The sequence below is a fragment of the Triticum aestivum genome, chromosome 7D (assembly GCF_018294505.1).
Source record: "Triticum aestivum cultivar Chinese Spring chromosome 7D, IWGSC CS RefSeq v2.1, whole genome shotgun sequence".
NCBI classification, from domain to species: domain Eukaryota; kingdom Viridiplantae; phylum Streptophyta; class Magnoliopsida; order Poales; family Poaceae; genus Triticum; species Triticum aestivum.
In genome coordinates, this window is record NC_057814.1 from 239,401,472 (window position 1) to 239,413,942 (window position 12,471).

At 46.4% G+C, this 12,471-nt stretch overlaps 1 protein-coding gene across 1 annotated transcript; it reads left to right on the plus strand.

The window, feature by feature from the left end:
- The first annotated feature begins 252 nt into the window (after nt 1-252).
- LOC123167761 (squamosa promoter-binding-like protein 16) lies at nt 253-6,196 on the plus strand. The gene is made up of 3 exons (XM_044585624.1): nt 253-1,265; nt 4,561-4,691; nt 5,381-6,196. The coding sequence occupies exons 1-3, from the start codon at nt 799-801 to the stop codon at nt 6,025-6,027; spliced, it is 1,245 nt and encodes a 414-aa protein (XP_044441559.1). The 5' UTR covers nt 253-798; the 3' UTR covers nt 6,028-6,196.
- Nucleotides 6,197-12,471: the final 6,275 nt, after the last annotated feature.

The following is a 12,471-nucleotide window of genomic DNA, read 5'->3' on the forward strand; positions in this document are numbered from 1 at the left end:
ATGCATGCTCTCCCCAGATAGCTAGCACTTGGCCAAATTCCATTTATAAAACCAGACGAGACGATCTCTCCCGTGTAGTACGTACGTACTAATAATACTAGGAAAAGAAGAAAGGTGAAAAGAAATAAATAAAGGGCGATACAATACAGTAGTAGCTGAAACCAAACGAAACCAAACCCCCAATAATTGTAGCACGACCCTTCCATGGCAGTGTTAAAGGCGAACATGGCCCGTCGCCATGTCTGTCAGGGATTGAATGGCTGCAACCCCAGCGACACAAATCATCTCTCCCTCCCTCGGTGCAAGTACTTGTACTGACAACACCCCCGCTTGCTTGTATTGTTGCCCCATATCTTTGTTGCTCGTGCTGCCCTCCCTGGGCGTTGGACGAGCTCCAGTGCCCCGTCTCTCTCCGCCATTGCTGCCGCGTCTGCGCTGTTTTTATTTGACATCTTTTGTTTGGTGCGCAATTAACCCGCAGATCCAGCGGTGGCTAGCCAGTAGGTTGTAGCCTAGAGACGGTACTGGCGGGCAGCTAGGCTCGCCCTGCAAAACAACAGCCTCAGCAGCTCGGAATGAGAGGGACAGGGGAGAGGGCGAGGGCCGAGGCCGAACCCGAACACACAAGCTCCAGACAGCGACCCGAGTTGCCTGTGTGGGTGTGTGGGAGATGAAAGGGAGAGCTCGGACATAACTAGGGAGCTATAGCTACTAGGCCTACCGGGCTGAGCTGAGGCTGGCTTGCGCTGTACGTGTCCTCCGCGCGCCAGGGCCGGCTACGTGAGTGCGCACCGCGGCATGGACTGGGATCTCAAGATGCCGCCCGGCGCATGGGACCTCGCCGAGCTGGAGAGCGACGCGGCCGCCGCGCCGGCGGCGGGCGGGCAGGCGTCGGCCGGTGGCATTGCTAATGCGGCCGGCCGGCAGGAGTGCTCCGTGGACCTGAAGCTCGGCGGGCTCGGCGAGTGCGGCGCTGCTCCGGGCAGCCGCGGTCTCGGCAAGGCGCCGGCCGAGGCGGCGTCCTCGGCGTCGGCGTCCGCGCCCAGCGCGGCGAAGCGGCCGCGCGCGTCGTCGGGAGGGGGAGGAGGGAGCGGGAGCGGCGCGGGGCAGCAGCAGTGCCCGTCGTGTGCGGTGGACGGGTGCAAGGCGGACCTGAGCAGGTGCCGCGACTACCATCGCCGGCACAAGGTGTGCGAGGCGCACTCCAAGACCCCCGTCGTCACCGTCGCCGGCCGCGAGATGCGATTCTGCCAACAGTGCAGCAGGTAATTATTTCACCCGCCAATTCCAACCAAGTGCGCTACTTGAATCAAATCGCAGCTCTTCTTTTTTTTTGAATCATCATTCTCTTCGCTCATCCGTTGCCTCCATCGTGCATCCATGAGTCGGTCAATGATCAATTCACCACCGTGACATTATTAGTTTGTTTTTTTTCCTTCTTTTCCCTTTGTTTGAGCACAACTCGGCCTGTCTCGTATCGAGGATGCACTTCTTTACCTTTCCCGGCATCATGCCTGGCCTCTCATTTGCTCCTGTCACCCTTTATCATGGCAGCTTGTGTTACCTGAATTATTGCAACGCTTTTTCTTTCGGTTTTTTTCTACTACCGCTTTTACGCTGCTCAGAGCTTGTTGGACTGCACCAATTTGCTCCTCCATCATCAATTCCTATCAGCACAGCTTTTGCACTGCTCTGAATCGCCCCACCACCTTTTCTGAACCCTGGCCCCATTCATGAGAATTCAGCACTGCACAAAAAGCTACATTTGCTCTCCATCTGCCAAAGATCAAGATCACATCCACACAGGCACCCAATGATCATCAATCGATCAGCCTACTGAACCTGTCCGATTTGCATTTGACGTGTTAAATCTGTTCCGTGTTAATTGGAGTTGTTTTTCTCGGTGCGCGACACTGTTCTGATATCGATTTCAGCAACGTGCCGCCTCGTGATCGATGATAACCCGGACGGACGCCTGATATGATTTGCCCGCGCCTCCTTTTTCATGTGCAAAATAGGTGGATCCATGTGCATTGTTGTGCTTTTTCCTGTGGATTTCCAAGACGCGACAGCATGTTTTGTGTGGGTCTGGGACTGTCAATTACTTAAGCATGGCAGGTATATCCGGCCTGCTTCACTCATCACACCGCAAGAACTGGCCTACCACATCCGAGCCCTCTGTTTCGAAGGAAAAGGCGATGCTAACTCCCAAACCTAGAAAGTTTATAGTACCACTACACAAGTGCTTACCCTGCAAAATGCAGTGTGGACTTGTGGACTGTGGAGTGTGGATGACTCGAGCCATTTCTGTACGATACAGGAGGAGGGCCATGCGTGCATGTTCACTGATACATGTATATTTTCCAATGCTGGCCAGGCTTGCAATCAGCCGAGGGCCTGAAAGTTGTTCATGTTTTAGTTTCATTAAAAGGTTAATGGTAGTGCCAACTTTCGCAAAAATACAAATGGTAGTGCCAACTGAAAATGATGTATCTTAAATTATTTTTATTTTTATTTTTGCGGAAAGATGTATCTTAAATATTAAAAGGCGACACCAACCCATATAGCGTGATCTAGTGATTCGGTTGATGAGCATGAGAAAATTGAGATCTCTAGGCTCTTGCATCCCGATCAGTTTGGACTTTGGACTTCGTGGGAGCCCTTATCGCAAGTTCTTTTTGTTGAAATATATTGCCCGCCTTCCTCCATCAGTTCGGACTTTTGGATGAGTTGGCTGGAGCATGAATTCAATATGGTATCAGAGCCAAGAGGTCTTGAGTTCAAGACCCTGCCAACGCAGTATTATAAAAAAAACGATTCTGTGGCCTACATCAAACCCACGTCTAAGGACTAAAATAGCCTAGACGTGAGGGAGAGTGTTGAAATATATTGCCCGCCTCCCTCCATCAGTTCGGACTTTTGGATGAGTTGGCTGGAGCATGAATTCAATACTTTTAATTAAGATAAACAATTTCTTGAATGTGCAGGGGTCAAATCCTACTTATCATGTTAATGTTTCATGGTCTATGTTGTGGGGATAGCATTTCTAGGCCATTTAAGTATCGTGCGGTCGTCATCAGAAAAGAAAAAGAAGGATATTATATCGTGATAATATCTCAAACGTTAGTGTCAGCGAAATAACATATGATAATTTGCTTGTTTCAGGTGCTTTGGGACCACTTGACTCTGTTTTTGTCTGAGTTGCACTTCTGCAATTATCCTTCTAGGATAGCTTCGCTGTATTTGTTTTCATGCATTAGCCAGACGACTGAGATAATCACATTCTATGACCAGAACTAATTGGATCAAATTTGTCACATTTTTTATGTAGGAAAAATAACAGAGAGATTCAGTTCTCCATTTTTCAAATGTAGAATCGATAGTCCTACTGTATATCTTCTACTCGGAACCTGAACCATCCATAGTATTGTTATTTCGGGTTGTAGTCTCTTGCATTATTTCTTACGTTTGCAATATTTTTGTATCTTGGTCCACCTTAAAGTATAGTTGTGTTTATTCTCATTTTAATCTTGCTGAGCATAGCAGGTGATTCTATGGACCTCTACCTTTATACCTTTATAACTTGATAGGCTGCTAATGTGTTCCTCATCATGTTATTGCCTTGATACATGAATATCTTACCCAGTGGGGATAGTTTCCAATCATTGATTGATCCGGCAGTTAGTGCAGACTTTATAAATTAAGTGCGCGCATTGCCCAGCAGACTTGCATCCTTCTAGACATATGGTTACAGACACACTATACTGTGGTCCATGTTCAACAGGCATCGCAATATTTTTGTCTGCTGTTGACAAATCTCAGGTACAATATTTTTATCTAAGATGAAGGCTCCCAAGCACTGAAAGGAGTGATTGACAGATGAATTAAGTGGTCCCTTTGTGTACTGTACATTTTATATTCCAACAGTATGTGTGAAGAATATTAAGTATTCTGACAATATGTAGTCTGGTGATTTAGCGAGAGCATATTTTTAATACTTCGAAACACGTGTCTAACTACCTAGGAGCATCTTATCTTGTTATAAAATCATCCTAGGACAAGGAATATCTTATTTAGTTTTCAACAAAGACTAGCAATATTGTCTCTTAAGAGCTAAGGAAAAAAGCTACATCCTATTTAAAAGCTTAGTTGCTGTGTTCTTTAATAAAAAAGGGCGCATGACACCCCAGCATTACAGAAAGCGTCAAGGATAACAGTGTGTTGTTATGTTTCGGATAAATGTTTAAAGTTATGGAACATTTTCCATCCTCGTTTTCTTAAATCCCCTTCAGATACTTGGGAGTTGATATTAGTATCTCTTTATTTTTTACAGGAAAACTCTTGAGGTATTGCTTATTCAGTATTTGTAGCGGTAGCTATGCTTTTGAAAGTAGCTGGAAACACACAAAAATTGAGATGTTTGTAGACCAAATTTCAGCATGTTATTACAGTTTACTATTCAGCATTGCATTAGCTTAATTTCCTCTTGTTGTGACCTGATATTAATCCTTCATGCATCAGCAATAATTTGTGTCTTGATCATGAGCTTTATTTCCTTAGGTTTCACCTGCTTACGGAGTTTGATGAGGCCAAACGCAGCTGTAGAAAGCGTCTTGATGGGCACAACCGTCGCCGCAGGAAACCGCAGCCAGATGTGATGAATTCTGCAAGTTTTATGACGAGTCAACAAGGTTACGTTTCCACTACTGCTCTATATTTTAATAGCCCATACATGATTGGAAATATGGAATTGTCTGTCAGACATATTGTAAATCATGACTCACCTAGCATGTTGACCTATTGCATTGACCCTCTTCGGTACCTTGCAGCTTGTAACCCACCCCGTGGCCTGTTACTTCATGTTGCACATTTGTACTTATTCAGCAACTTTCCTTCTATAAAATAGTCGCAAGTGGGATTAGTATTCATAACGAACAAGGATAGCGCCTTAGTTTACCCATAAACCTACCTAATTAATTAAAGTAATATTCATGGAGGTTGGATGAAGTGTAAATAAATAGAGTAAAAGTTTTACTAGTTCATTAGGAAAAAAGCTACTCTTTACCTTCACAATTAGTGCCCTAGTTCTTGAAGCAAGATGCTTCTATGTTCTGTAAGATCATATAGATCCTTGCCAAGAGTAAATGTTTAACAAGCTACATGATCATATAGCTTGTTAAATACTACCTCTGTAACTTAATGTAAGACGTTTTTGCAGTTCAAAATTTGAACTGCAAAAATGTCTTACATTAAGTAACAGAGGGAGTATCAATTTTCCATAGTGCCTGAAGAAAGAATTTACTCATTCTATCTCCATATGTATCTGTAGCAGTTCCATTATCTTCTTACCACAACCAATTGACATTGTTGTGAAACCCAGGAACAAGGTTTTCATCATTTCCAACTCCAAGACCGGAGCAAAACTGGCCAGGGATCATTAAAACTGAGGAGAACCCCTATTACGCACATCAACTCCCTCTAGGCATCAGCAACAGGCAGCATTTTGGTCGCTCTGCGTCGACTTACGCCAAAGAAGGACGGCGATTTCCTTTCCTGCAGGAAGGCGAAATAAACTTTGCCACCGGTGTGGCACTTGAGCCTTCAGTGTGCCAGCCGCTCCTCAAGACGGTAGCTCCTCCCGACAGCAGCAGCAGCAGCAGCAAGATGTTCTCCGATGGGCTGACTCCGGTGCTCGACTCGGACTGTGCTCTCTCTCTTCTGTCAGCTCCGGCAAACTCCTCCGGTATCGATGTTGGCCAGATGGTCCAACAGACTGAACACATCCCCATTGCCCAGCCTCTGTTCTCCAACCTGCAGTTCAGCAGCTCGTCCTGGTTCTCGCGCACCCAGGCTTCCACCGGCACCGTCTCAGCGACCGGATTTTCCTGCCCCGCGGTGGAAAATGAGCAACTGAACAATGTGCTAAGCTCGGACAACAATGACTTGAACTACAATGGGATATTTCATGTCGGCGGTGAAGGCTCCTCGGACGGCGCCCCGCCATCTCTGCCCTTCCCGTGGCAGTAGTTTTCAGCAGCTGTTCATGTGTTGCTTACAGTAGACCTCATCTCTTCTCCCTAGTGATCAACATTTGTTTCTGTTCAATCTGAATCATTCCTCTTCTTGTATTCATTTTACTTGCAAGCATTCGTGTGAACAAACTCAGCATAAATCAATTCCTCGAAATCTTTCTGCATGATGGTGTCAAGTGACAACTGTGGTGCTTACTGAAGATGTCGAGGATGAATTGTATCTGCTCCATATTCCTGTTTGACATGCAGAATCAGCCGAATAAATTTCAGAGCACAGACGTTCAACATTTAAATCCCGCCTCCGAAAAAAAAAATTAAACGAAAAATCTGACACCTTCACGCCATAAATGAAATGAACGTTTTGATCTGACACCGGAGCAGCGGGAACTCACAGGTTCATGTCCATGGCGAATCCAGCTTCATGTTTTTTTTTTCATTCGGGACAAAAACCAACTGCCGGATTCAATTTCTTCCTAAAGGAAGAAGGAAATGTGCGGTGCTGCTTTTTCCGAGAACATGAAATATGTGGTGCTGCTTACCCTGCCGGGTCGTAGCGTCACGTTCTTGACGCCAAGGGCACTGAGGCAGATGGCAACTGGGGTACCGGTCAACGATTTTGTCGATCCAGGCGGGTTGAGGAGCGACGGATGTATCGCCCAATGGCCTAGCTGGAGGGTGGACAGGGTGGTCGGGAGTATATCTGGTGCTACCAAGGTTTAGGTGCTACCATGATACGGGCATTTGGACCGTCGGATTCTTAGATTGGACGGCTCTCAACAACTCCGCAACATTTGCAAAAAAGCCTACGAGGAGTCCAAAAATTGCGCATAGGTCCAACAGATCCAACATCTCACGGATGCCGTCCAATCTAAGAATCCGACGGTCCAAATGCCCGTATCACGGTAGCATTTAAATCTTGGTAGCACCAGATACTCTCCCCAGGGTGGTCCATGGACCACCATGTACATCGGCCCGGTACTTCAGTATACCTATAAGAAAAATTAACCAGGTCACAGTGCACATCTAAGGCCTAAGCCCAAAAACTATGAATCCGATAACTAGCTCACTCGTTCCTTCCTACGTTCTAGGTGTACTCTTTACCCAAAAAACGTTTCCTCGTATGCTTAAAGCAGTTTCTTGTATGCTAGAGGATGGACTTGATCACTCGAAGTTTCCAACCGACCACATGCGACGGCGAACCCTAGCGTTCAGCGTGACAGAAGCCAATGACGCATTGTGCCAGGTAGGCATAAGGCAGAGGAGTGCTAGTGAGGCGGATGGCTAGTAATGCATGCACAGGGTAGAGCTAAACACCAAGGCAGGAACTTCATCGACTTCACACCTTTCCAATTTAAAATATGATTACCATTTTCAATTCAAAGTTTGATTTTGCCTTCAAGGTTTAACTATAAGGGCTTTTTATTGTAGAATTGTTGCAAAACTGAAACTTACACATACATTCTATTGATAAATTCTATACTAGCATGCAATGGCGGAGCAAGACGACAGGTCAGTTTGGATCCTTTCTATGCCCGCTATATGCCAATATTGGCGGAGGATTCAACCGCTGGTCATTGACTAAGAAACCAACAGGGAAAGTTGTTGGGGCTAGGGCGAACCAAAAAATTGAACAAGGTCCAAATAGAGGCGAGAACTAAAGTCAACATCAAATTTTTTGTTGGGTTGCTCGGGGTGCCAAACCAAACATACCCTATATCTCTTCCCATGTAGGGCACAAAGCATGAGTGTGTGTGGGGGGGGGGGGGGGGCAAAGGCTATAAAATTTCCTATCCAAGTCCTTTCATTTTATATTTCAAAAATAAGTTTAAAGCTGGGGAGGGGGGCATTGGCCCCCTCATCTTAACACACAAGCTCTGCCTCTGTTCAATATATTGATATGTTATATATTTTTTAATGTAAATATTGTACATATCAATTTCAGAGCACCGACATTCAACATTAAAATCCAGCCCTAGAAAAAAAAATGAAACGAATCTAACACCGGAGCAGCGGGCACTCACTGGTTCACGTCCATGGTGAATCCAACTTCATGTTTTCTTTTTCACTCGGGACAAAAACGAACCGTCGGATTCGATTTCTTCCTAAAGGAAGATGGAAAAGTGCGGAGCTGCTTTTTTCGAGAACATGAAATATGCGGTGCTGCTTACCCTGCCGGGTCGTAGCGTCACGTTCTTGATGCCAAGGGCACCAAGGCAGATGGCAACAGGGGTTCCGGTCAACGATTTTGTCGATCCAGGTGGGTTTAGGAGTGACGGATGTATCGCCGGCGACGTCCGCCGTTGGTTAGAGGGGGCACCCGAATCTGATAAGAAACGAAGGACCGGCGGCTAGTCTCCTTGGCTTGTTCATGTGACTATTCTCCCAGCGCGTGCATGTCATAACCTAGGAGTTTTGTGCCTTTTTTCTAGTAGATTCGTTTTTTCAAAATAATTTATTTTGTAAACTGTGCATCCAGATCATGAGCATTTTCACCTTGCTTTTGTCGCATTGAGATCTTAGATACTAAATCACATGTTAATAGGTCTAAGACGAATTTCTTTCAGAAAAAAAATCAGAAATCAAGAAATAATTGAAAACCAAATAAGATTGACAACCAAAAAGTAAAAATCAAAACAAAAAAATGAAAAAAGGAAACAAAAATACATAAAGAACAAAAAAGGGAATCCAAAAACAAGAACCCAAAAGCACATTTTGTGTTTTTTCACTTTTGTGACACGTGCAGTTATGCTTAACATGAAAGCACAGTTGTGTTTTTCCACGAAGCACAGATGTGATTTTCACCTTTAGAAAGCACATATATGTTTCACGAAAGCACAATTGTGATTTTCACTTTAGCTTCGGTAAATCACTGTCATGCTTTGGTGAAGCACATATGTGCTTTTTGTGAAAAGTGAAAGCACAGTTATGCTTCACACGTATGCACTACTATATTTTTCATTTTTTCGTAAAGCATGGTTGTGATTACCATGAAGCACAATTGTGATTTTTTACATGATGCTCTTGACGGGAGAAACAAACAAAAAGAACAATAAAAAACCTAGAAAAAACTATGCAAAATTCAAAAACCAAAAAAAGACGTGCAGAAACTAAAAAAACCGTGCTCTTGTGGGTGCACCCAACACAGTACACGATGGCGGCACCGGGGCGCTTCCCACGATTCCCGCTATGGCTCCCCCGCAAGGGGTACACTTCAGTTAGTTGCTCCCCTAAGGCTTATAATAGAGAACCACATAACTTGCTCGAAATGCTTTGTGAGACCTCCTCCCCGGCGCTTCAGGCGCTAGGTAATCCGTCAGCGCTTGGGTGCATAGTCGGTAGGATGCAGCCCAAAAGGCCATGTACGCTCTTGCGCCTGCTCGCCTTGGCTCGAGTTTTTCTTCTTCTCATTTTTCGTGCTACTTTGTCCAATAAGCAACTGGCTATTGGTTTTTTTATTTAGAAAATGTTCATAGATTAAAAAATATTTGTAAACTTTATCCATGAATTCTAAATATATTCAAGGATTTAAAAAAATCAGAAGTATGAAAATATGTTTATGTATTTGAAAAAAGTTCATTTATTTTAGAAATATTCAAGGATTTTTAAAAAATTAATGAGTGTGAAACGTTCACAATTTTTTAAAGAAGTCTGTGAATGTGAAAAAAGCATGAATTTTAAAAAATCATGAACCTAAAAGAGGTCGGTACTTAAAATATAAAAAATGTCATGAAAACAAGAAAATCAAAATAAAAAAATCAAAATAACGGCCAAAATACCCAAAGAAACTAAGAAAATTCAAAATAATGACCAAAATGCCCAAAGAAAATTCAAAATAATGTGCATCAGTCACCATCCGAGAGTTTTGATGGATTTTCCCACGGGAGAGGCCGGAAGGGTTGGTTGTGCTAGTTTTGTTTTGTTAGATACGACTTAGAAAATAAGAAAACCTCTTAATACGAGCGTCCAAGTTATAAACCGTTTCCATCATAATGTTCCTTGCGTCGATATCTATGAAATTAGATCTAACGTTGATATATTTCAACTATCTTTTCTCGAACGCAACTTGTGCCCTTTAAATATAACAAACTTGTGCTGCCCCCTCCCATCTGCGTACTCCCTGAGATGATACTTGTACCCTCCTGCTCTTGGGCCGGAAGTGGTGTTTGGGCCAGAGGCGATTAACTACTCCTCGCAGGCGGCGATGGGCTTCGCCACTTTTGGCCCCAAGACCCAGCATGGTCCACCTTGCAAGTGCGAACCAATCTGTGGAGGAGCAGCGAGCTAGGCGTGTGTTGGCTGACACAAACCTGACCTGCCCTGGCCTCGTGGCGGCACTCACGGCCAGGGTTGCCGATCTGCACATTGACGAGCAGCGTACCTTCATCTGCAAATCGCTGCATGTTGTCCTCTCAGGTGTTGGCCTCCCCTCCTCCTACAGCGGCCTCTCCGTCAGCGTTTCGTGGGAGCTGTCAAGGCGACAAGGCCTCATGGCAAAGTACCAGGCTTGTGCGTCTGCAATCCAACTTCTCCTCCACAAGGCTGTTAGAAGGGATAGAGAAGGATTTGATGGAATTGTTCGTTGTATTGCTTGAGTCTCGTGGGCATATATATAGGAGTACAATCATCTACTTGGAGTACAAGACAAACTAGAACAAATCCTAGTCTATCTCGTCTTTCCTAATAAACATTATACTCAACATCCCCCGCAGTCACAATGGTAGCGACGCAGACGGTGAGACTGGAGAAGAATCTGAAGGCAAGCCGACGGACACCCCCGCACAGTCGTAACGGTCGATGCATCGCGGAAGACGTGGCTGGAGTGGAAACCGACGAGGTTGCTCAAGCAAGGCGGTAGCCCTTTGTGCCGTTTGTCGATGTAGCCGAGAGCGGAGGATGGTGTAGCCGTGGTCGCGGTAGCCGTGCGAAGAATACTGTGGTCGATGTCGAGTCGGGGTAGCTGGTGTCGATGAAGTCGCCGTGGAGCCGCGGGCGCAAGGGGCCGCCGAGTTAGCATGGGCGCAGTGGTGTCGAAGTAGTGGTGCGCCGGGAAGAAGATGTTGTTGACGACGCGTCGCGGCGGGTTTGCCAAGCCCGGGGACACATCGTAGACGAAGGCACGCGTCGGTGTTGCCAGCACCGGGCATGCGTAGACGGACGAAGGCAAAGTTGACGAAGTGCCGCACTAGGCTTGCCAGGCCCGGGGACACGGCGTGGACGAAGGCACGCGACGGTGTTGCCAGCACCGAACATGCGTAGACTGGGACCTGCACGAGCTGTACGCCATGTCGAAGAGGTCGGAGAGGCCAGAAGAGAAGGATTCGACGACGGTTGCAGCGCCAATCGGCACGAGGCCAATGTCTCCCGCGGTTGTCGGAGTAGATGAAGCGGTCGGGGTAGATGACGACGACGCTGGCGACGAGCTGGTGCTGGACGAAGACGAAGGGGGTGGACGGGCGGCGGCTACGAAGGTAGCGGCGGCGGCGGCCAAAGAAGAGCGGCGGTGGCGGCTAGGTTAGTAGTGCGGCGGCGGTGCTCGAAGTAGGCGAAGAACCTTGACAGCGTGACGAAGACCTACGCGGACGGTGGTGTTCCCGCGGCAAGGGAGACGGCGCGGTGCATACAAAGGGAGGTCGACGCGCGGTGACGGCAGAGTGGACCGCGGGCCGCGGCACTACGGCCCGAAAGGGCGACGCAGCGGCAGCAGGCGGGTCGGGGCGACGGCGGGGACCGCGACGCTGCGGCCCGAAGGGGCGACGCAACGGCGGTTCGCGAGTCGGTGCAACCGCGGGGACGACCTCGGGGCGGCGGCGGGGACCTCGTATCGCGGCACTACGGCCCGAAGGGGCGACGCACGAGTCGATGCAGTCGCGAGAAGAACCACGGGGCGGCAGCGCTGCGGCCTGATAATCCCCAAGTGCAAGGAATCATCGTAGCAATTTTCAAAGGTGGAAGTGATAAGTATGGAGTTTCGAACCCACAAGGAGCTAAAGGTAGGATCAATATTTCTCAAGCCCTATCTGCCACTGATACGACTCTACGTACACCAAACGTTTGCTTCCAACTAGCAACGAGAAATAAAACTATGTTGTGGGTATGAAGAGGATAACTTTGTATGATATCGGAGAGCTAAAATATAAAAGTAGGTGCCGTTATCATAAAGTTAGAATATATTACTAAATATTATAAATAGCGAGTGTGAAATAATGGTGGATCGGTGTGCGGAATTGTCCTAGGCAATTATTAACAAGACCGGTAGTCGTCATTGCAATTTTATATGAGGGAGAGGCATAAGCTAACATACTTTCTCTACTTGGATCATATGCACTTATGATTGGAACTCTAGCAAGCATCCGCAACTACTAAAGATCATTAAGGTAAAACCCAACCATAGCATTAAAGCATCAAGTCCTCTTTATTCCCATACGCAACAATCCCCCTT